The 25,172-nt window shown below is 43.0% G+C and overlaps 2 protein-coding genes across 2 annotated transcripts in view; one reads left to right on the top strand and one right to left on the bottom strand.

The window, feature by feature from the left end:
• Positions 1-1,022: 1,022 nt before the first annotated feature.
• On the bottom strand, positions 1,023-25,122 carry glrbb (glycine receptor, beta b). The gene is made up of 11 exons (XM_047021743.1): positions 24,799-25,122; positions 19,205-19,296; positions 16,603-16,744; positions 14,794-14,900; positions 13,633-13,700; positions 10,606-10,832; positions 8,760-8,842; positions 8,105-8,245; positions 6,218-6,370; positions 4,289-4,578; positions 1,023-1,827 (listed from the first exon to the last, which is right to left on the bottom strand). The coding sequence occupies exons 3-11, from the start codon at positions 16,722-16,724 to the stop codon at positions 1,531-1,533; spliced, it is 1,488 nt and encodes a 495-aa protein (XP_046877699.1). The 5' UTR covers positions 16,725-16,744; positions 19,205-19,296; positions 24,799-25,122; the 3' UTR covers positions 1,023-1,530.
• pdgfc (platelet derived growth factor c) overlaps positions 23,709-25,172 on the top strand; it is a 30,171-nt gene continuing 28,707 nt past the window's right edge. The window contains exon 1 of the mRNA XM_047021756.1: positions 23,709-24,557. Coding sequence (XP_046877712.1) covers positions 24,386-24,557 — 172 coding nt within the window. The 5' untranslated portion in view covers positions 23,709-24,385. The remainder of the gene's footprint in view (positions 24,558-25,172) is intronic.

Here is a 25,172-nt window from a genome sequence, read left to right as displayed (position 1 = left end):
TCACCTTTCTAAGCCATTGTGATTTCAATACAGACATGGCTCTAGAGGGCGCTGCAGAGCACTGTGCCACTCCGTATGTTCGTCTAACTGACATTGAAGAAAACACCCAGAGATTCGGCAGATGGATATTACTCTCTGGTTTTAGCGATATTTCTGTGCGGTGTCGGTATTCATGGATGTCTTCATTCAGATTCAAGGCTCGTCTAAGAAACTCAAAGCTGGTTGTCCTCGATGAGCGTTTGACAAATCTTCACCATAATGTCTGTTACCATGACAGCAGCAGTAAGTGGCCTTGGCTCTTATTGGCTTCGTCAACGTTCACATATTTCTAGCATGCTGTCGAATCTACAAAAATTCTGTAGCCAAAATTAACATAACCTGAATGATATTCAAGTCATTTTTATATTATTTTATTTGCACGTAATCGAAACCCCTGCAGTTCCTTCTGCTTCACTGTTGCATATATGCACATGTGCTGCTTGTCACAAGATGATCTATCTATCTATCTAGTCATGGCGGATTTCATATGAGGAGTCTTGCAATGATACTCAGAGGTCAATATCCCAACATATTTTCCATTAATAATTACGCAGCAGTTTGAAGGGATTAGCCAAGGGTGAGTGCACCTGGGAGGGAACATCTGTGTGCTTCCAGCCCAGGTTCCACGTTCATCAGCCAATGACGCACCAGCAATGGTAGACACGGTGGATATTTTTTCCAATTACGAGTATCAGTCATAGTTAGGCCCTACTTCAACGCAGGATTGTATGATTTGAATTTCTGGTGATGCAGCTAAATGATGCAAGGAAATGTTCACACCTTGGGCTGGGTGTTGAGAGGCCAGGTCTATGAGAGGCCAGGGCTATGAGAGGCCAGGGCTATGAGAGGCCAGGGCTATGAGAGGCCACACACAGTGAGACGACAAGAAACGGCGCAAACTCATTTCTATGCCGAAATTTGGTTGTTTAATTGTTTGTAAACTTCACAAATACATGGTCAGCATGTGGCCCATATACACATGATGATGGAAGTGAAACAGGAAGTGAAAGATGGTAAAAAGTTACAATAGATGGCGTGGCAGTGTCATTGGACTATCTGAACTAGAATACGGTGCTATACGGTGTCACATTATCCACTAGAATCCCATACAGAGAATACCAAGAGTAACAAACTCTTATAGTTACAATAGAACATATTTATAATCATATCTATATATGTTTATATTTATATATTGTTTTTACTGTTTACCATTTTTCAACATGCAAAGATTTCACAATGTTACACTTTGGGTCAACCAAAACTCTCGTGTCAAACAGCAGAGGCCTTGGATATTTACAATTAATTAATAGTTTAATTATATATGTTTTGATTTATTTTATTTTGTGGATTCATTTCTACACCCTTCATCACAGGAATCACTCCTGTGATGCTTCATCACTATTTCAAGTCCCAATGTATCATGAGTACAACTAGATTGTTAAGTAAAGCATGGAAGGGGGTGGAAGGAGGATTGACCAAAACACTAGATTATCACAAGTACACGGACCAATAGACGACGTTGAAGAAGAGGAAGGTGAAGGGGAAGAGGGCGCGAGCGTAGAGGTCCACCCGCTTGGCAGCTGAGGGGATGACGGGCTTGGGAGCAGGCAGCTTCTTATTGTGCTTCCCCTGCGACCTCCCCAGCGCGCCCGACAGGTCGATGGGCTTCCCGTAGCAGTCAAAGTTAGAGAGCTCGAAGTCCCGGGGCAAGGAGCCCACAATGCTGAAGTCGTTGGTGCGGAGGTCCGACTTGGAGGTGCAGACTTTCTTACACCTAGTCTCCACCACCTGGAGGAGGAAGAAGACGAAGAAGACGAAGGGGAGGAAGAGGAGGAAGAAGACGAAGAGGAGGAAGAAGAGGAAGAAGACGAAGAAGATGAAGAAGACGAAGGGGAGGAAGAGGAGGAAGAACACGAAGAAGACGAAGGGGAGGAAGAGGAGGAAGAGGAGGAAGAAGACGAAGAAGACGAAGGGGAGGAAGAGGAGGAAGAGTAGGGCAGGTGAACAACTTTGACGAGAACCTCTTCCTCAGAATGAAAACATACCCAGATGATGACAACCTCTCAGCTGCTCTGCCTACCAACTCCAGAACATCGCTCCAAAACCGCCTCGACATCCTGGACCAACACTCGCCGTTGCTAGGTACCTTCTTATTGAAGGCATAACGTGACACATCAGGGATTAGACCCCAGGAACAGCGTGGTGTTACTGCTGTACCTCTCTGGATCGGATCCATCCTAGAGGTCCAGTCTGGGACTCCTCTTTGCACTTTACTGCAGTCATACATCTCAGCGACAGATGCAACAGGAGAGCTGGCACTAGTTTCCCATCCATTTAATCTTTCCCTCCCTGCAGATGGCGAGCACATCAGACACAGAGCTGGGAGGTTCAAGCGATGCCTCGGAGGCGCTTGTAAAGATACACTGACACGAGAAGGAAAATGGGACAAACGTCCTTTTCTTTTCCTGTCATCTTCTGTGACTCACATCCATAAAAGAAGCCATTAAAAAAGTTTAAGGAGGACCTCAAAACGCCAACCCAAATCACCTGGTCCCCATAACTGAAAAAGAAAAAGACCTGGGCTCATCATCAAAGGAACTATGGAAGCAAAAAAACGTGTGACTTGTCTTTGTTCCTTTACCTCCAACCCTTCTAAAATCTCCCCCACACTTCACTTCCCAGAGACGCCTGTCTCAGCAAGACGAAGGCCACTTGTGATTAATGAGGATGTTTCAGCAAACCTTTCAAGACCGTGCGGTTTGAGAGTGAGTCCTCAGTGGCTCCACACTACATTCCTTGCGTTTGAAGCTGTTGTGGCTCAGTGGGTTTGCTTTCCAGACAGCGTCACGCTTCAAACATCTGAGTTTGACGTGCGGCAGGTTCACTCTCCAGCATTTGATCTCGCCAGAGAGGGATGTTTGACTGATGCTGGGCTGGCAGACCACATGGAGAGCATTCCTGTAGGAATATTCTCCAAATCAACTGGGGATATTTTTGACAGGACCTACGATAAACCGTTGTGACACATTTTCTCACTTCCATGAGCACGTCTAGGATCAGTATCCGGCATTCTTAGGCCTGGAGAAAAGGCTTTTAAAGTGTTTGTTTTGTATGACAAGTGTTTAGGTGGCTAATGAACTTATTTTAAGGAAGCATTTTTGTTAAGAGGTATGCATCTTTAACTGAATTAAATAATTAGATTTACACAACTATTACATATTCCTGACGTTGCTCACATTTGTGACAGGCACACCCAGAATGTCTTCTCATTTGGACAAAATAAAGACAGACAAAGGGCTGCGTGATTGCAGTTACTCGCCCAAAACCAATAGTGGACATAAATGAATTGCTGGGTGTCATGAATTTAAATGATTCATTTTTATGGCCTGTGGACCAGATGGCTAATAATTAGTGCATGTGCCTTGTCATCACAATCTACTCTACTGATCTGTTGCATTGCTCTCATATAATGCTGCAGATATACTATACAACAGTGGAGTCTAACAATTACTGTATATCATGGAGCTTTTCCAATCCCTTCCTCAAAGTGTAAAGAGCAGATTAAAATTGAATTGCGCAGTTGCACTAAAGTCATTAAGGTCATTAAAGCTTCATTAGTTTGATTTATTTTGACATGAAAACATATTTCCTATCTAAGGACAAATGTAATATTCTCGAAAGCCACTCCGGTCTTAACTAACATCCACTGTAAATGAATGTTCATCAAGTTTACAATTGAAAGACATGTAGGCCGTTTTGTAAGCTGATTGATCTGAGTGTCAATCTTTATCGTGGTCAGGAGGTGGTGCAGGAGATGATACCAATTATTAATGATTGGATCTCCCTATTTTGCATTTAGATTGCATCTACTTTCAGCACTCAAATCATGTCAATGGATCTGAGCAAGATGAACCATTTGTCATTCAGTTAAGTGTGAGGACGAGATGTCTAAAATCACACACACAAACACACACATACATACCCATAACCATTTCATAAATGACCCCAAAAGACCCCAAGATAAACAGCAATGCAATTTATGAAGTAATTTTCAAGATTTGATTTTCACAAACACACACACACACACACCTGCAGCGTGCTAATGTACATGGGCGTCACACACACCTGCAGCGTGCTGACGTGCATGGGCGTCACACACACACCTGCAGCGTGCTGACGTGCATGGGCGTCACAAACACACACCTGCAGCGTGCTGACGTGCATGGGCGTCACAAACACACACACACACCTGCAGCGTGCTGACGTGCATGGGCGTCCCTCTGGTTCCGTTGACGGTGTTGTTCTTCCCAGGCGTCTTCCCCTCCGCCTTCTCCTTGGACGCCATCTTGGCCTTCTCGGCCGCAATGCGCTTGGGGCTGTTGAGCATCACCTGCACCACGGCGTACTCCACCAGGGAGGCGAAGCCAAACAGCAGGCAGGCGATCAGCCAGATGTCGATGGCCTTCACGTAGGACACCTTGGGCAGCTCAGAGGCCAGGGAGGTGCACTCGGAGGAGAGCGAGAGCACAGACAGGATCCCTGGATGGGCAGAGAGCCGGGCAGAGAGCCGGGCAGCCTTGTGAGGACAAGGTCAGGGACGGAGGCTGGACCTGAGCAGCTGCTGTGAGGAAGGTCTCTGTGTCCCTTCGGGGTGGAAGTCTGATCTGACATCTACAGTACTTGATGTGCCTCGAAGTTTAGCTTAAATTTTTTTTATCCCAATTGATTTATGTCAGTGGTAGCTAAGCCGGACAGCTGAAAACTACAATGATGTTTAATACAATACCATTTCCCAATGTTTGTTTGCCTCAGATGGTGTACAGTACAATACCTACTTGTTCCAATATGTAACTCACTCGCTGATTAAAAAAATTCTAACTATTATATAGCTGTCGCAGCATTACATAAATGGGGTTGTTGAACAGATAAATTATTATATAAATCATCGCAATCACTGCCGCAGCACTTAAAACAAAAGACTAATTACAAACTCCATGGACCCTGTCTTACCTTTTCCATTGTAGTGCTAATGTGAGTTCACCTGTGGTCCGATAATAGACTGCTTTCACAGTTTTTTCCATGAACACACAAATGAATCTAGGCCTCTATATAAAAGACTCTGAATCTCCTGTAAAGATGATTACCCAGCCCTGACCTGTTTTATAAACCACAAAGAAGGTGTTGTTTCTGTTTGGGGAGCTGATTGCTGATACAACATTGCCCCACAACGACAATCTTTCCAGTGGGGACAAAATCAGAGTCAGCCTCTGATCTCCACAAGCACTGACATACACCGGGCCTCGCAATATGTCAGGCTCAAAACACACCTGACAATAAGAATAACACCAACAACACACACAGACAAACACATGCTACACACACACAAAAACAGCTGTGCAACGAAAGCCAATGAGCACACACCGTGAGAATGACTGACCTGCGATGATCCCATTTACTGGGGTGTCATGAGGTCGTCCTCCACAGGAGATGGAGGAATGGGATGGAAGTGATGATGAACGACTGGAGGGAGACAGGAAGAGGGAGTAGGTGGGAGGAAGTGTCGGAGAGGTGAGGGGAGGTGAACAACAATGGCTGGTCTGCTTCAAGCCACACTCATGAGACTCTGCGGTCACAGGGGCGAGAAAACCCCCCAAGATGTTCTCCCAAATGACAACATGACCTGAGGGGGACAATACGTCTCCCACTGGTGGGAGGAGGTCTTAGGAGCTATCTCATTGGCCATTAAAAAGTGTTCTATCTAAGTGAGCCACACAGGGCTCACTTAGATAGTGAGCCCTGTGTGCCCTGAGTCCTCAGGCCCCCTGTCCTTCATGTTGTAGATGTTTCCCTGCTCCAACACACCTGATTCAAATAAATGAGTTGTTATCAGGCTTCTGTGGAGTTTGATAACGACCCATTCATTTGAAACAGGTGTGTTGGAGCAGGGAAACATCCAGAACATGCAGGATAGGGGAACACGAGAACCAGGATTGAAAACCACCGCTTTATGGTGACAGAGACTAGGGTTAGACAACAATACTCTGATAGATGACTGGACATTAGCTCAGATTTCAACGTCTTAGACAACACGATAATGCAGTCTACTGTTATCAGATAAATGCTGACATTTGAGTGCCAGGTGGTTTAGTTGAGGGTATGGTGAGTGTGGTGAAGGTACCCAGAGGAACGCGGGCAGCGCTGGCGTCTGGGTTGATCCAGAAGGAGAGCCAGGACAGGACCACGATGAGGAGGGTGGGTGCGTAGACGCCCATCATATAGAAGCCCACCTGACGCCTCAGGGTGAAGATCACCTCCACGCACGTATAATAACCTGGAGCACAACAGACGAGAACCAACACGCACGTGTAATAACCTGGAGCACAACAGAGAGAACCAACACGTACGTGTAATAACCTGGAGCACAACAGACGAGAACCAACACGTACGTGTAATAACCTGGAGCACAACAGACGAGAACCAACACGTACGTATTAGGTTTATTCATTGCTGTCTCCACTATCTTAACTAGCTCTCCAATATCAACTAGGTCTCCATGTTAGGGTTATGGGTTAGAGTTAGAGTTAGGGTTAGCAGAACAGGCAGGGTTAGGGTTAGAGTTAGGGTTAGCAGAACAGGCAGGGTTAGGGTTAGGGTTAGCAGAACAGGCAGGGTTAGGGTTAGAGTTAGGGTTAGCAGAACAGGCAGGGTTAGGGTTAGGGTTAGCAGAACAGGCAGGGCCAGGCCCCTGGCACCCCTCGCTTTCTCAGAACACTTTTTAATGGCCTTTATGTGTTACATTTACATTTATTCATTTAGCAGACGCTTTTATCCAAAGCAACTTCCAAGAGAGAGCTTTACAAAGTGCATAGGTCACTGATAATAACAACAAGATAGCCCCAAAGCATTGCGGGTAGCCAGAAACATGAAGCATACATTGTGAACAACCCAAAAAATAAGAGCCATAGGGAATAACCATAAGAGCATGTAGTTAAAAAGTTACAATTAAACTAAATGAATCGCTAAGTGCAAGTGTACCTGTAGAAAAAGCAAGCAACAGTAAAAAAAATAAAATTAACTAAAGTAGGATATTTCGCAGCAAATACAACAATTTAAATCAATTACCGCTAACCAACAAGGGCAACAAGTCTCTAAGCAAGAATCATTGTAATCCTTAAGGAAACTAGCATTGGGTCCATCAAACCATTCCTAAGTACCGTTGTACTCCCGGAACACGTGTGTTACCGTGGTATCTTAGATTTCAAGTCATCAACCTTGTGATTCCGTCTCCTAATCTCTAGTTTGATGAACTGTCTCACGGTATGTGTGTAACCTTTCCCCCCAAAATGTGGTACTTTATTTTCCACTCATAACACTACACCAACAGTTTCTAGTTTATTTGATTATTTTTTATATATTGGGGGAAAAACTGTTTGCACCAGGTCTGTTTCTAAAGCACCTTAGTGTAGTTTTATTACGTTCAAATACTTTTACGTTTCGTTTGAGACACATTGCTGGGTTTTACATGGATTCAAGTGTGAGAATGTCTTCTTGCCAACAAAACAGCTACATTTTAACAACATTCAAAAACTGTTTTCCCCCAGTGCTAAAAAGGTTTTTGAATGCCTGCGTTGAAATCCTAATGAGGAACCTTCCTCTTCAGAGTGTGTTTTGAGAGATGTCAACATTCCTATTCACTGGGAATAATTAATGACCTGATGAAAGGCAACGTGCCTTACATTGTCAGCCAAACTCATGAGAATCATTCTATTGGAAAATCTTTATCAACACACTGAATCCAATGGCCCAAAATGTCTTTGATTTCAAGGTGATTGTTATAAGAATGCAATCAGATTTCAAATAGCAAGTACCCCTATTGCATTAAGATATACATACTGTATTGTATGCCCATTCCTTCTGACACTGCTCATGACAATAATCTAACCCTGACCTTAGGCTGAAGCACTGTATACATGCCCAACAACTGCATGAAAATACAGGCTGATACTGCACTTCTAGATGGCACCCTGTCTTCTCATGCATAGTTGGAAGACATTGAGGAACATACCTGTTCCTGCATAGAACTTGGTGCAGTTCCCGTATTCGATGTCCTCTTGTTTGATATCAAACTGGGGTAAGGCGATCTCATCCATCTGGACTGGGTCTCCGGTCTCCCACATGAACCGCAGGTCATCTGTGGTGTAGCCAACTGCAGGCACACACACACACACACACCATACACCCCCCCATATACACACACACACCCCCCATACACATACATTATACACATATATGCACCATACACACACATGCACCATACACAGTCGAACACACCGTACACGTAATGAACATGCCTTTCACTGGTACTGTAGGTTACCAGGATGTTTTGGGGGCATACTGATATATTTATGGTTTTGGATCACACCTCTTTACTTTGCATCAACTTTCCTCCATAAATAAGATGCTACACCAGGACTCATGCTCATATTCTGGTCTGCCTTCGCAGACCAACAAACATGCAGATAGATTCTTCCTCCCAGACACCCTCAGAAAACTTTAGTTCCTGAACAGCTTGAAGAAAACCTTTCAGAGGCAAACCAAACTGGAAATAACTGAAAATAGATCATATACATTTACATAAATATATATCTCACTTGACTTTACAGCGATATGATAGTGTGGAGGCAGTGTCATCCTTAGTTTAGGCTCTGGAGATTACTCACAGCTCTCCAGCTGCATTTTACAGCGCTGGGTGTCCATGGGAAACAGAGCGAGGTCCAGGGGGCACGATAGAGTAACTGACAACCTGGAGACAAACAAAGTCATTATACCACCATATTCAAGTAAAAAGGTGAAACTTGCATCAATTTTGCATAATAAATTACTAAATTTGCAGGCTATAACTTGTAAATTAGCCCTATGAGCTGTTAAGATATTGTAAACTTCAACAAAAGGGTTAGGATTGTAGATTTGTGATGTTGTGTGAGGTTCCTGCATGTGAAAATCTAGTAGTTAATGGTGCTCTTACAAGCATATATTCTAAAATATCATCAAATGCAACGCTGAAATGATTCAGCAGAATTATTGTCCGTATTTCATCCTGTCAGAAGACAAAGTACTGAATGATTGAAAAGATAGTCCCTTTCACACACTAAAAACTGCCACTTCTGTGCTCTAGGCATGAATTCTTAACGTGCTTCCTTCATTGTGCATGAGCAGAGTTGCATATTTATTTCCATCCTCTTTCATTTGCACATGAAAGCTTTTATTTTAGCTACTTGTGACAAGTGCAGATGCACTGGTAGGTGAACAGTAGCTCACACTGCCTCCCAATGAAATGATCCAAAAAACACAAACAGGAGGAAGGACTCAAAGCTTTTACACAGAATAACAGACATTGCGTCACATACGGGATGAAACAAGCTTCAAAGCAAGTTCCTGTGAGTGAGAAGCTCATACTAGCCATCTTCTGCAGGAGTGGCTGACATGCTTGATTGACATGCTTGATTCCCCAAAAGGTTTGACACAAATTAGAACCCGTGAAAGACGGTACCCACAGCGCAAGTTATTTTTCCAAAAAGGTAGCTAGCTATTGTTAGCTGCCAGGCTAAATGATCTAGAATCATGTTCGAAGCAATGCTACAACCATGATAATGTGATAGCCTTCTAATTGGTACATTCTGAAGCCATACTAAATCGTTTATAGCGTTGTTTTTGTCTATCGGATAATATTTGAATATTCGCAAGTTGTCACATGCGACGCGGTGGCGCCCACTTTCGAACGCTCACATATTTGTGACGATACTAGGTCAGGAGGTGTGAATTAGCTGGTGACTCATTTCTGTAATCTCCAAATTAGCGGTAGGCTATGTGAGGGATTTTGCCTTGTCATCCTTGTGTACATGCTTATGTTCACATCAAGGACTTAAGTTATGGATGTTGTAAACACGGTGTTTTCAGATCAGTTTGATAAATGCTTGAGTCAATAGATGTACTGGACCATATTGCTAAATCTTGACTACTAAGCCTGCCAAGCAGGTTTTTGTGGAGAGGTTTTAGAACGCTCTCCCTATGGTCTTAGCAAGCCTTACTCAATCACTGCGCTCACAAATGGAAATTGGAAAATGGAGATGTATGCGATTTTTGCATTGAGACAATAATGTAATTTCTGTGTACAGTCATTTCTGTGGAAGGATTTCTGGAAGCCAGTAGAAATTATAAGAAGAAAAACATTACACTAGAGTGCCAGTAAATCAAACTGTAAAACTGCTTTCAGTTTTAAACGCTGAAGTGATTTCCATTAGCCCTCAAATAATGATGTTAAAGCACTAAACTAAGTCGTATTTGTCGTAACTTTACATACATCAAAGCATTGCAGTTAGTCCGCTGTTCACAAAAATAGAAGGAAATGTATTTCTGTAAGACTAAACAATCTTCTGGAAGGTGCAAGATAGTTTGTACAGCCCACAGTCAATGTATGTAAGGAATTTACATGTTGGTAGAATAAATTCACAATCAACACGTCCATTCCTACCTGTAAGGTGGATGTGTTCGGATGTGTTCGCTTACCTCATACTGATCAGAACATCTCCGTTACGAAAGATGAACAGCAGAATGTTCTCCTGGGTGACTTCGTGGAAGTTTGCACTTTTCTCGTTGGCAAAGAACAGATCTGGCTTCCAGAGGCATTTAAACATTTTAGGATCGACGGTGAGCGATTCAGACTTGAAGTCCTGAGGAAGTCTGAGCCTGGGGTCGTTCCATCGCTGACGCAGGAAGATGTTCACCCTGTAATCCTGTTTGATGGACACAAAATATCAACCTAAATCTATGTTGATGTTATGAAACATTGTCATGGTGACATATATAATACATAATATAGGCATAGGTCAAATGCACACAGGCAAATATTATGGTGAGGTTACATATTATTTCTGTGGGCTCCTATGTACCATCATAATACAAAATCGCCTTTATACACAAAGTCCTTTCAGCCAACAAGCTGGCCTCTTTCCAGACAGCATAGATCCCAGATCACCCTTTCCATCATGAACACAGCATGCTGCTTCTCAAACTGTTTCAACATTGAAGCTTCGTCAAAATCCAATCAAGATGCCATTCCACAGCTGCAGAAAGCTGCTGTTGTTTGTGTTCGGAGCAATCAACACAGTGAACCCATGGGAAGGGGCTTGGAGGGCCAGCAGGGTCAAAGGTTATCAACACAGGGACAAATGATCCGGCTAAAAGCTCGTTAGAGGCATATTAGATGGGCTTTGTTTGGGTTTTGCTGGTGAAAACATATCACTCACTGACTGACAGCTGGCGTGATGTGTTATGTCTCCACTGAAGGTGTATATATTTATCAAAATGGGGAAACAGGTGTAGGGAGGGACAATTAGGGCGAAACTTGAAGATGGATTACACGTCAAATACTACATCTACCAAAATACCAGCTGTGTGTATGTGTACTTATGCCCATTGTGAAAAAAGTTTTCAGTGAAAAGAAATGTAATATCATTACATAGAACATCAATGCTTCATAGGAAAATCTTATTTCATAAAACATGAATATTGCTGGCATAATCCGTCCAACAAGATACTACTTTGTCTTTTATCCTCACAAAAAGAAAGCTATTTTGTTAATCCCGATTCCCCACATTGTTTTAGCGAATCCAACTGGGCTGTTTGTAGCACGGTCAATGCAGAGCAAATTGAACACATCCACTGAGAGTAATCAAAGAGGAAAAACTCTACTGAAGAGGCACTATAAATCATTCTGGGGTTTATTGCACCCTGCATCATCAAATTAGTCATCCTCTCAGGGCGAATGCACTCATAAAGGGAAAATGGATGTGTTAACTGCAGTCAGCGCACAGCAGCGACAAGCATTTAGGCGAGGTGTAAATGACCAGCAAGTATTTCCTGAGATCAGAAGCCCTGGAGAGTGATAAATCGAGAGGGAGATGACCAGCTGTCTCTGTCGGCCTCCCTTCCTAACTCATTTGGACTCTTTGTCACTGAAACACACTCCTCTCAACAGGAACATAGAAGTGAAGGGAAAGGATAAACGTAGGAAAGAAGGATGAGTTTCCAGCTGTCTAACGTCTTGCTTTCTCTCTAACTGTCTTTCTCCATCTCTCTACAGTCCTCTCTCTCCTTTGTCTCCGTATCTGTTTCGCTCAGAGCAGACAGGAAGGGTTTTTATCTTGGTTTGCCCTGTTGCTGCCATTCTGTGTGTGACATATCATCTCAATCGTTCCTGTTGTGAAATTCCCATCTAGCCAGCGTTAAGTGCTAAGGCTCTGCAGACACACAGCACTAATCTTCGGCCAAGAGAAATATCTTCAGCAGAAAACGATCGGCTTTCCAGGATACAGGATTCAAGGCATTTGTGTTGTTGTCACTACCCGTAAAGATCTGTCACTACCCTTAAATATCTGACAGACACAAGAACTGGAAATTTCAGCAGAATTTTTACTACCACACCTGCTAAAGGGTACTGAGACAACTGCCAGTTTCGTAAGGAAGCATCTTAGCTGAAAACATCTCAATCAAATTGTATTTGCGGACCCCTTTAGACAAGGAATTTTACGGGCTTGTCAGATGCCCACAGATCAGCTCCTATAACTAACCTAAACCCTCAAAGAAGACAAGGAAAAACGTTTAGAAAGTACTCTCAAAGAGAAAATGTTAGAAAGCTGGGAGGAGATATTCCATGAGGGATCCCCTCCTCCAGACAGTTGGTGATGCAGACAAGTGCAAACCACAGGATGGAGACAGTTATGCAATACGTGCGTCGTGATTTAAATAGTATGTAGTTCTCTCTTTTGGACTGATCAGTATAGTATAGAGTTAATGTTGAATGCAAATGTAAATATGTCAAATTATATCCAGACATTTAAACGTCCCTGGGGAGAATGTCCCTGTACTTACTGTAAGTCGCTCTGGATAAGAGCGTCTGTTAAATGACTAAATGTTAATGTACATATATTATTTACATGCTGTCAGACAGGCTTTTCCTAATATTTATGAATCACTGTAGTCAAAAAAGCTGTTAAATTCAGGTGAGACAACGTTCATTGGAAAATTAATTAAAGCTTTCAATTCATAACACGGACCAGACAGTTAACACGATGCTCGTTGCATCCTCAAATGATAGAAGAATGAGAAAGTTTCTTATAAAACATTTCAACAGCGTACTCATTAATGTCTCTTAAGTGATCCAGGGTCAAACCAGCGCGTCCTTGAGTTTAATATATTCATTAGCAATGGAAAAGCACTTCTAGCAGCAATTAAGCCATCAGATAAATGAGCCATGAAACCTCTAGTCTCCAAAACTCCACCGCTAAAATTATCTTGTGCAATCTGCAATACCTACAATACATTCCCTCAAATCTGTAGGGAAAATATTGACCCAAAAGATAATACTTCCTGATAATGTTTTCCCTTAACTAATGCGGATGAAAGACAGAGCTAGGGGTGAAGATGGTTGTAAAAGTACCTTGATGGTGGTTCTAGCGCTTTGAGTGCAAGAAAGGCGCATTACAAATAAAATGTATTATTATTTATTAGACAATCTGAACATGGGTTTCTCACCATGGTGGTTTCCTGGATCGACCCAAAGCTGTTGATGAAGATGTTCACTTTGTCTTCAACAGGAATGCCTGGAAACCAAACAGAAAAACATAATTAGAAACTGGCAGTTAGCACATACTGTACCGTAGGTCCTACAAGAGCTAGGATACACGTAATAATGTCTATCAGTAAATCTGCAAACCTACACACACACACCATATCAAGATCTCCATATTCACCTTAACGGAGAACATTTACATCTCGTGATTATCATAAAATACGCCAAAACACACAGGAATTCTGTGTGTTCTGATCGAGCCAGAATAAAGATATTACAGGACCACTGGTGGTGTTACTTTCAAACGCAGCCACAAAAGCAGGTTGTGATTTAATGGCCCAGGCATGCAGTTGCAGAAGGAACAGCTTCAAATCAAATTTGGGAGATTACAACTTTGAAGTTAATGGAACTCAAGAGCTTTCATCTAGCCTCGATATGAAGACCAGATGTGAGTCTGCAGAGGGGAGAATAGCAGGCAGCCGTACAACGCAAAACCCCAGAGAGCCGTATCAAGCTTGGTGCCAGCGAGTGAAGATGGACCCCAAGACCACCACAGACTGTTAAAATCATCAGGTCTCCATGGAAACGCTTCGAATGGGAGTGCGGAATGTGCTACGACACCTGGCAACAGGGAGACATTCTCAGAATGTTCTGTGCATTCTACATGACGCTCTGAAGGAGAAGATACTGTAGATACCATAGACATATATATATATATATATATATATATATATATATATATATGCATATATGTATATACAAGTTCTAAGGGCACACACGATTCAGCATGATGGACTCTTGATCTGAGTTGAAACTGTCATGATCTCCTGTTTAAGATGTGATTTAGAATGTTAGGGGTCAGAACACAGGCCTTGCATTATGGCGGATTCCATGTAAATCACCCAAAGCCTTTTAATCGAAAACTTTCAAATGGTTATATATGAACTAGAACTAATTGTCTGAAAACATTTGAGCCTTTCAGGTAACTTACCCAACTGAACAGTGAGTAGAACCCACACACTGAAATAGATAGTGGGGGAAGAAATGATGGAAGGTTGGATTAAATTAGTACAGTAAGAAGAGAGGGAGAGGGGGAGGGAGAGAGAAAGAGAGAAGCTGCTCACCTTTGAAGTTGGGCCTGATTCTGGGATCGTAGGTGATCAGTAACCTGTTCAAGATGTTGCTGGTTGAATTTTCAGGGACCCGTGCAAGATCCTCAGCTGACAGCTGTCTGCAAGAGGGGAGGAGGGAGGAGGAGGAGGGAGGAGGGAGGAGGGAGGAGGGAGGAGGGGAGGAGGAGGGAGGAGGGAGGAGGAGGAGGGAGGAGGTTATACAGCAGCCCACACCACACAGCAGCAGGTCACACTATCACCAGAGAACTGCACAGACTTACTTTAACTCCACTTAAACTCTGTATACTGAACAGGTAATTGAATTAACTTTAGAAGTGGACCACCCTGTCAGGGTCTCACAACCTTTCCGGGAGAAGAATACTGTTCTAGGTTCTGCTAGAATGGTGTTCAAACAGCAAAAAGCAAATGTTCCCGGCATACTCGGAGTGTGAGGGGCACTCTAAAAACACTCTGGTCCGCTCCCATGTCACACAGCACAGGGAACATTGCGCTTTCCTGATTTTCTGAAGGAATGATAACCTGAGGAGAGATGGCCAGAGAGAGAGAGAGGGGGGTTCTGAAGGAATGATAACCTGAGGAGAGAAATGGCCAGAGAGAGAGAGGGGTTCTGAAGGAATGATAACCTGAGGAGAGATGGCCAGAGAGAGAGAGGGGGGTTCTGAAGGAATGATAACCTGAGGAGAGAAATGGCCAGAGAGAGAGAGGGGTTCTGAAGGAATGATAACCTGAGGAGAAAGATGGCCAGAGAGAGAGAGAGGGGGATTTATACAAAGATACAAAGAGAGTAAAAGACAAAGTGATGGTGAGAGAGATGGAGAGAAAGGGAGAGGAATGGCGAGAGAGAGAGGGAGGGAAACAGACAGAGAGGAGAGAGAGAGGGAAACAGACAGAGAGGGAGAGAGAAACAGACAGAGAGAGGAGGAGAGAGGGAGACAGACAGAGAGAGGGAGAGAGAGAGAGAGGGAGGGAAACAGACAGAGAGACGGAGAGAGAGAGACAGAGAGAGGGGGAGAGAGAGAGGGAGAGAGAGAGATAGACGAGAAAGAGTGGGACCTGGCAGAGGGCAGGAAACTGCCTCCATGTGGGTGGTAACTGCTCTGCCAGGGAATCTAACTCCCAGAGCACTTTATATTTCATTATGTAAACCTGATCGTGCTCAGAGGATGAGTAGAAGGGCCCGGGCAGGGATTTTGACTGTGTACATTTGCGGTTCCTCTGATCAAAGTGTGCCACATATTCTTTCTCGAAAGCCTCACCCAGCTAGCCTTTCTGCAGACAATTTAGACAAGCTGTTCCAAACTGATCCACAAGGACATACAGTCAGACACACAGTTTAAACGGTTTATACTGTACCTAAATAAAAGGCTTTTCCTCTTTACCAAAACAACTCTACTTTGCCAATAATATATTCCCATTTTTGGTATTAGTGTATTAAGACATCCAACACTGCATGACAAATGAGGCTTTCGTGTTAAATCTGGGATAGAAATGACAAATCCTTTTTTTCTTAGCTTTGATTCTTTTGGCCAGCTGTCCATTCCCAATCTAATGCACTTCACATCTGTCTGTGGTTGGATGAGTCTCTCAGAGATGGGGAATTCATATGCAAACTCTCTCCATCTGTCTACACACAATACACTGGGACCTACAAGAAGCACCTCTGGATGAGAAGGTGCTGAGCGGGGGTCAGATGGCTGAGCGGTTAGGCAATTGCGTTGTGTCCTGTACTTACTGTAAGTCGCTCTGAATAAGAGTGTTTGCTAAATGACTAAATGTAAAGGTGCTGGCTTGCATACTTACGAGGGACAGTCGACCTGCCTTCCTTTCTTCTTCCCTTTCTTAGTTCCTTTCTCCTTGGTGGATCCTCCCTCCATCCAAACCAAGAGGAGGAGAAGAAAGGCGGTCAGCTTCATCTCCTTCATCTTGGGGCTTCCCCGTCCGCCTGAGAAAAGGAAGGAGGAGGAATCACAGCTCGTGCTCACCTCCCGCTCAGGAACACATGGCACATGTTGCTTTTCCACATTCGATGAACAACATTGCTCCTTTCCGCAAACACAAAAAGCTATTAACTACGAAGCACAACTTCTGAGAGTAATACAAAACTTGATTACTGTTATCATTAATAAGTGCAATAACTATACTCCCTGTAGCATTATTACACAGAGTTGATGAGCATACTGTGTGTACAACATGTTTTTGGAGGGGTGGGCACATAAGGAATGCAGCCTGATCATTTACATTAATTCAAGATGGACTGTTCCGGTCTTAATTGTTTTTATATAAGTGTACAGTAGCCAATGGGTTTAGTTTCTACACTTAAGTCCATAAGTCTTGAATCTAATCACACCCCTCTATATCCAGGCCTGTCCAGCATAGGGAGAGCCATCACCTTCTGAAGCCCAACAAGACCTACAAACCAGACAAGTGATGGAATAGACCCATTTATAGGTATTTTCTGGATTAAACGCCTTTCTATACCACTATAAACACTCCTCCACACGCTGTGTGACCAGGGTCGTTCATCACAGGCTGACTGTGATGCATGTATGCTGCCACAAACAGGACCTGCTTCCCTACATAGACATGCCGTGTATGAGCTGGTGCAGCGACACAGATCCTCTAAACTCCTGCAGTTCATCGTGGAGCCCACACCACACTTCTGCTCGGTTCATTACAGCGTAGAAAACACAAAGCCAACGTAATTTCATTCATCCAGCGACCGAACTCCGCCCAAATGCTGGAGGTTTCCCTCTGAAAGGTAATGCTGGAGGTTTCCCTCTGAAAGGTAATGCTGGAGGTTTCCCTCTGAAAGGTAATGCTGGAGGTTTCCCTCAAAGGTACTCGCGCTCTACCGTACACACAGATACAGAGTTGTGACGCGCAGTTGAGACATTATTTTTGCGGGCTGTCACAACACACAACACCACACACACACACAACACAACACACACGTCAAAGACACTCAGAGGCACAGCTGGAGGGGGGCCAGATGATCTGATGAAGTTCCACCACTTCTTCTTTTACTTAGAATTCCCCTGACCTGAGAAAGCTCTGAGTCACTGTCACACAGATGACTACCAACTCTTATCCCTAGTTCATCATCCCCACCAGTCCTCCTCTCACGGTCCTCCCCTCCCTCTCTCCTCTCTCCTCTCACTGTCCTCCCCTCCCTCTCTCCTCTCTCCTGTCACTGTCCTCCCTTCCCTCTCTCCTCTCTCCTCTCACTGTCCTCCCTTCCCTCTCTCCTCTCTCCTCTTTTCCTCTCACGGTCCTCCCCTCCCTCTCTCCTCTCTCCTCTCACTGTCCTCCCTTCCCTCTCTCCTCTCTCCTCTTTTCCTCTCACTGTCCTCCCCTCCCTCTCTCCTCTCTTCCTCTCACTGTCCTCTCTCCCTCCTGTCTTATCTATCTCTGAGGACTGGAGTTTAAGATTATCATCCCCATCTCCTCCTCTCCACGTCCTTCATTATTACAGTAAATCAAGTGGGCGTGTTTGCATCAGTATAGTGTTTCTGTCGTGTTACTGCTGGCATGTGATGATTAGACTTCCTGTAGGCGATCCTTGAGGAAAAACCAACCAGTCTCTCACGCTTGCTCATCCCATGCACTGTGAGCTGTATCATCTTAAAGATGTGGGAGTGTTGCTCATCATTACAGTATCCCTAACATAACATTGGCTACATTTGAGATTTAATAAAATAAAAAACAGTTATGGTTTGGCAATGGTCTGCCCACTTAAATGTGTATTATAATACAGTAGACATGGACTTCTTATGGGTACACAAGAGTATCCAGTCAATAGGCAACCCTCTCCAGTCATCACAACTTTAACAGGTTCTGCTTGATCTGTGTTATTAGATTTAGGACCACAAAGACATGGCAGTAAACAATCGTACAGACGTCCTACACACACACGCATGTTTAGGTCTTATTACCCGTGGCCAGGCACCATAAATACTTGTATGACCATTTCTAGTTACTGGAGAATTTATGGATGTTTCCCTATGCGCACTGCACTTTCACCGCAATTACCACAAGGTCAATTGCTGAAAAGCAGTGTATCGTGTAAAACCTCGAATACAAATAAAATTGCTTTGACGTCAATTAACAACAGTCGCAACCTGTGGCTGGCTGCACGTGCACGCCAAGACCAGTTGCGACCAGGCACAAATCGGAGCAGACGCCAACACTCACCCCAAACCGTGAGCATGGCGACCCGAAGATGGAGAGAGCAACATAGCAACACAACCCACCAAGACGCCAGAGGTTATAGGAGGATGCGGGGGCAAACATGCTATTTACATGCGAAGCGAAAACTTACGGCAAACATGTCAGTCTACTGCACATGTGAACCAAAGCCGGTTTCCAGGCTTTTGATATGTTATAAGAAATGTATTACACTTACCAGTTATTTGTATTTTCTTGTTCCTAACGCTGTGGTCTTCAGTAAGCCTTCATGACGCGTCTTGGTCCTTTTTTTCATGAGCTTCTCTTCTCCTGGTCATTCATAAATGAAAATTACATTTGAATTAAACCGCTACATTTAGGCAAACTGCCAATATTTTCTACTTTTGGTTTCCCGCTGTTTTTTTTGTTTTTTTTTATTATTATTTTGATTTAGTGTATGTCGCTGCTGTACGTTGAGCCTATGTCCGGGAAACCCAAGATGGAGGCTTGCGTGTGCACCTGTCATGCAACATGCGCAGTAGCAAGATGCTGAGGGGCTGACAAGCCTATGCCCAGCTTCATCACCACGGAAGCTTGTCCATTCTCCGACGACAGTACAACCATTACGTAAGCATTTGTAAATAAGTGCTAGCTGGTACAATCTCCTCGCAATTTAGGACAGTGCGTATGCAAAACATCTAACAGCCCGTTAAAATATTAAACATCACTTGAATGTAAGCAGTTAAATCGCTATAATACTTTCTCTTCTCTTGACGAATAGACTTTGGAGTGGGATGTTAAGCACACTCACTGGGTAATAAAACTGAGTTGTGTCGTAACCCCGAGTGTGAGTACGTACTGTAGTCGAATTGAAGTGAATGTTAAAATTAACATGCGCCATGTTGTATCCATTGAATGGTTCTGAAACCTTCAACGGGTGCAGGTCCGTTGGCATGTACAACCAACTGATGGAATGAAACTTGCATTGATGCAGGCAGGTTTTAATCAAGATGTAAACAATAAAAATAGGTCAGGGGGTTAAGTGGCAGACCTCGCATGGACATGAGCTGATAGAGAGAGAGAGAGAGAGAGAGAGAGAGAGAGAGAGAGAGAGAGAGAGAGAGAGAGAGAGAGAGAGAGAGAGAGAGATGTGGAGATATCCTGACTTACTCCACATTGTACTGTGGCCTAAGCAGAATCAAAGCTGACTTCCAACATTTTCCAGCAATCCACTCACTCACCAGCAAGGTCAGATGCAAGCCAACAAAGCTAGTTGTTTGGTGTATGGCTCATTCCTTTGTATGTCTACCCAAGAAGAAATGCTTGAGAATTGTTTGTCTCACTACTACAAGAAAATAGACGTGTTCCAATTGTTGCTTTTATTCCAGGACTTCAAACCATATAGTTGAGCATTTTCCCTGTAGTATCTCACTGTGTAGAGTTGCAGTCCAGTCTGCATAGCATTATTTTCACACACACATATACGTTATTAGATATTAAAATATGAATGTGTAAATAATATGTACTGTTCATATTTGATCTATGTATGCACAATAATCTGCACCATATAAATAATGATTAATACATTCCGATGTCATAATCAAGGCTAAGCCCCATTAGACAGTCAGCTTTTGTCTTTCCCAGACATTTCCTAACATCAGCCGACAAGTCACTTCACTGATGGACAGGCAGAAACCATTCCCAAAATCCTGTCAGTGTGTTTAAACCAAACTGGTGTAGTATTATTTCTGGCATGTGAGGCTTATTCTGCTTTAAGTAATATAAGGACTTTGTGTTGACAGATTCCTTTGTTTCGAAGGATATTGAGCCCCTTGACTAGAGTTGATGTACTGCTTTGTTATGAATTTGATCTTGTCAAATGATTTGGATACTACATACAGAACAAGAAATGGATACCGTGGTAGTAAAGCTAGAATAAGGGAGGGTTTTCCTGCAAAAGATGAGGACACAATGTTACCCTGAAGAAAAGGAAGATAATTTGTCCGAGACGTCTTTATGGTGATGTCCATTTTAACGACACAGACAGAAAGTGTGTGTTCCTAGACAATGAGTTATACTCTAGCGTTGGTCTCTTCTCTCATTTGTTCCCCTCCTCATCCTCCCCAGCATGTCTTTCCTGAACATACTGTACAATATGCACTTCATGAATATGAATACAGCCATTCATGCACACATTGAACACTCAACACACACGCACACACACACACACACACACCACAAGATCATATCGATTGGGTTTGGTATAGCAATAGCTTTGGGCACTGGGTCATGGAATGAGATCCCTGTCTCTTGGGGTCTGTATCTTCCCAGTCATGAACACAAAGTTTGGGAAATATGAAACCAAAAGACTTCACATTGGGGGCACCATGCCAAAATAACCTAGCGTCCCATCACGTCTGACCACTTTACATAATGGCTGGACTAACCCAAGAATACCCCCTCTCATAGCCTCAGTAGGTGTTGCCACGGATTGTATCTCTTAGTCTTAGACATGCAATGTTCCTCTTTGACATCAGTCACCCCCATGCTAATGGAAACCCATAATGGCATCCCCCAAATCCATGTTGACTACTTGGCTGTAGTGTCATGGGGCACCAGTAGGGGTCTCCAGACTCAAAGCAAAACGCTGTTATAAAAAACATGCTGGGGTAGAAGTTTGTCACTTTTACACAATATTTTATTAAGGATATATGAAATATCCTTTTTTTTTTTTTTTTTTTTTTCATTTTTACTTCTAATTAGATGACATATTTGCATCTACAATTATGTAATATGAAACACAGAAACTGGTATAAAACACTCAATTTGTTTTAAACTCTGAGAAATTGTATTTTCTTTAACAACACATTTAATAAATATAGAAGTTCAGTAGAAGAATCTTCAAAAGTCTTGAGACTGAAAGGAACACACACACCAACTAAACCGTACACCATAACCCTCTCTGGAAGGTGCAACTATGTTCTGCACAACATCCACACTGTTTATGTGTCTACTTCAGCTTGGCCTAAGTACTATCTTACATTGGCTGTGAGGGATGGATAAATACATGATTTCATTGGCAATGGAGCACTCATTTGTCTCGAGTCTCAAAAAGGTATTTAGAATAATATTGGAATGTAGCCGTGAGTGGGGCAACTATGAAATCCCAATTGTTTACATTTACATCTCAGCCAGTTTAGTGTAAACCTTCTGGGTTCCTTCCATGCTTGCTGTGACCCTGAAGTCTGTCTTGTGACTAATTCCTTCAGTTTATTCCAAGTTTTTTTTATTAAAATTCTCTGTTTCACAAGACCACCATGGATGCAGCAATCAAATGTGCTTAGGGAGACAAAATACCAAGCTTTCACAGACACAACCTCCTTGGGTGAGGACTGTGTGTGTGAAAGAATGAGAGAGAAAAGAGAGAGAGAGAGACAGAGAGAGAGTGAAAGTAAAAAGAGAAAGTTCAGAGAGAGGGAGGCAGAGAGAGGGAGGGAGAAAGTTCAGAGAGAGAAAGAGAGAGAGTTCAGAAAGAGAGAGAGAGTTCATAAAGAGAGAGAGAGTTCAGAAAGAGAGAGAAGAGAGAGATTTTCCACAATGTGGAGTGCTGACATCTGCTTCAGGGTTTTGCAGGGCTGGAATGTGATACTCTCCTTTACACAAAGGGACTGAGTCCTTGTAGCAGGCACAAGAGGACCTCTGTGTGCCAGTCTCCATGGGGGCAACACACACCAAACGAGTGTCTCAGACCCCTACGATCTCATCTCAGCCATCAACTTTGATTAAAAACATTAAACCCTCATCCATAACCCTTCCTCTCTCCAGGGTTGTAATTTTTCCGCGACGTTAGACTGGAGTAGATTGCTCCTCCATTGCATCATGTGTCTTTGTTGAATGAGTTCAGTGTGTCTGGAACTCTCCTTTGATTGTTTTGTGGATTCCTCCAACAATAAGATGAGAGTAACCACATTAATCACATTTGATGAGGCACAGCATTGTGCTCAAGAGAGCGGAAATTGATAACAGAAGGGGAAACAGCAACAGCGGTGTATACTGCCTTGATATGACAAATTGAGAAGTTCTTAAACATTTCCCCTACAGATGGATTGTTCTAACGTTCCAGAGCAGAAGTGCTTCAGGCTAAGATGGGGAGATTAAGGAGTCTTGACACACTGTATACTGTAATATTTACATTGCTGAAAGTGGGACATCTACAGTATTCATCCAGATGATCTTCATTCTGTGTAGGACATGCACTTAGTTCACACCTGATCCACTTTCTGCTGTTTTTCTTAGGGGCCAGAGAAAAATGTTCAACATAATTTGGAAAATTATGTTTTTCTCTTTTTATAGGGAATTTATTGATGGAAATAACATTGTAATTGTTTTGCAATAAGTGCATACCTTTGGCATGTTACCCTCTATTAACTATTATTTGTAAAATTATTATGCATTAAATTGTAAATACAAAAGGAGCTGATATGCTAGTATTCGTATTGGTCTCATGTGGGAGGCTACTTTGGCTACATTCAATCAAATGTTCCAGTGAAAATATTTTCTACTACAAAGGTGGGTTAAATGCATAATTATCCATAAACCCACAAGAATAATCCACCTGTCATGCAAGTTCACTAGTTCAGAAACTCACAAGGGTGACCATAGTTTACCCCGCTCCGGCTTGTGTTGAAAATACACATGGCAAGTTGAAACCTACCCAGTGCGAGACGGAGTTACTGAATAGTTAACATCACGGGGAGTTGCCTATGGTAGGAGGTTTGACTTTATGTATAGCACCTGTTGTGTCGTCAGTTGGCTGTCTGCGTTCTCCAGAAATTCAGACCCTGTCGTCTCAGCTTCTACGATAGCTTAGTTCAGTCTCCGCCTATGAGCCAAGACCCAGACAACAGAAGCTTGAGCAGCGATATGTTATCCAATGTAGCCTTAAGACTGTATCGAATTGCGCTGCACACGGGCATATATGCGCTTATTGTGAGGCTTGTGGAAATGCACTCGGAGCATTTGACTGGAGTTCCTTTGGAATAGTTTACTCCTGCTAGGCTAAGATCTTGGAAACCGTGAAACGCATACAGCAGCCAACACTTCTTCGTAAAATACATTATTTGTGCATGTGCATGCAATGAATACTGATTGTTACTGGGGCTGAATATGCAATCACACCGGAGTTGGTGATAGAAAAACTTTCTCCAACTTTCCACAAAGCCAACAGGTGCGCACTTGCACTCTAGAAAGAACCCGCCCAACTGCCAGCGTTTTCAGTGGATTTTACGAGTCTTGATTTTTTATTTTTCATTTTTCAGAGGACTCAGTATTTGAATGAGATTATGTGGATTTTACTCCTTGTTTATCTGCTACAAATGTGTCCAAATAAGAATTGGTGTCCTCCACACTACGCCGGTGCATGGTGATACAAAACGTCCCGTCAACAGTGCTTTGTAATCGCCGTTCAACACTAATCCAAATGATACTTTCATTATTACTCCTACTTGCATCGCTTCTCCAACAACATGGCTCAGAGGCAGAATCAAGTCACATTAGCAAATTTCAACATCCAAGTTTAAAGGAACAAAACGGTAAGTGCAAGCTATATGTTTCATACAAAGTTTTTACAACTTTTTTCCATTGACTAGTTAATTTGATGTATAAATATTTAAGTAGCCTATATATTTTACAATTCACGCATTGCTTGCATCCAGGATTTAAACGTACTCGTTTTACCACGCACATCTTGCTTACATTTAAACGGCAATGAATGAGAGCGCTTATTTGGTTTAAACAGCATTATCCAGGAAAGGAAGTGGAAATTACCTTTACCTTTCAAGTGTACCCGTGTGTGTTTAAGAGGGAAAACCCTCTAAAATTTCATGTCCCCAGGGAACGGTTTTCCCTATGATCATAAAAGGCTCCATTCATGCAGTGCTAGTTGCTCCGGGCGATGTAATTTGCTTAGCCTCTGAACTTCACTGATTTGCGCTGTCGAAAAATCAGTTTTGTCAATGATTTGAGTCACATCCATTTAAGGCACATGCCGATGTGGTGCCATAAACCGATAAGTACAAAGAGTCAATCAATTATTTGCAAATAATTTCCTTCCAGCCGGGACAAATTGTCAAATCAATCTGTGTGTTGTTGTAAGGTGTGTGGGCAACAGAGGGTAGGGGGAGACGGGGGCGGAGGAGAGAGAGGGG

Source organism: Hypomesus transpacificus, chromosome 1, assembly GCF_021917145.1.
Source record: "Hypomesus transpacificus isolate Combined female chromosome 1, fHypTra1, whole genome shotgun sequence".
NCBI lineage: Eukaryota > Metazoa > Chordata > Actinopteri > Osmeriformes > Osmeridae > Hypomesus > Hypomesus transpacificus.
The sequence above is the reverse complement of the archived record's forward strand: the minus strand, read 5'-3'. Positions and strand labels throughout refer to the sequence as shown.

Bases quoted from the DNA above. Each gene is read 5' to 3' on its own strand.
- glrbb (XM_047021743.1), bottom strand. From the start codon at position 16,724: ATGAAGGAGATGAAGCTGACCGCCTTTCTTCTCCTCCTCTTGGTTTGG. The intron at 14,901-16,602 runs GTAAGTATGCAA...CCCCTCTTGCAG, and splicing joins AGGCAGGTCGACTGTCCCTC to ACAGCTGTCAGCTGAGGATC. The intron at 6,371-8,104 runs GTATGTTCCTCA...GTTGTGCTCCAG, and splicing joins CAAGTTCTATGCAGGAACAG to GTTATTATACGTGCGTGGAG.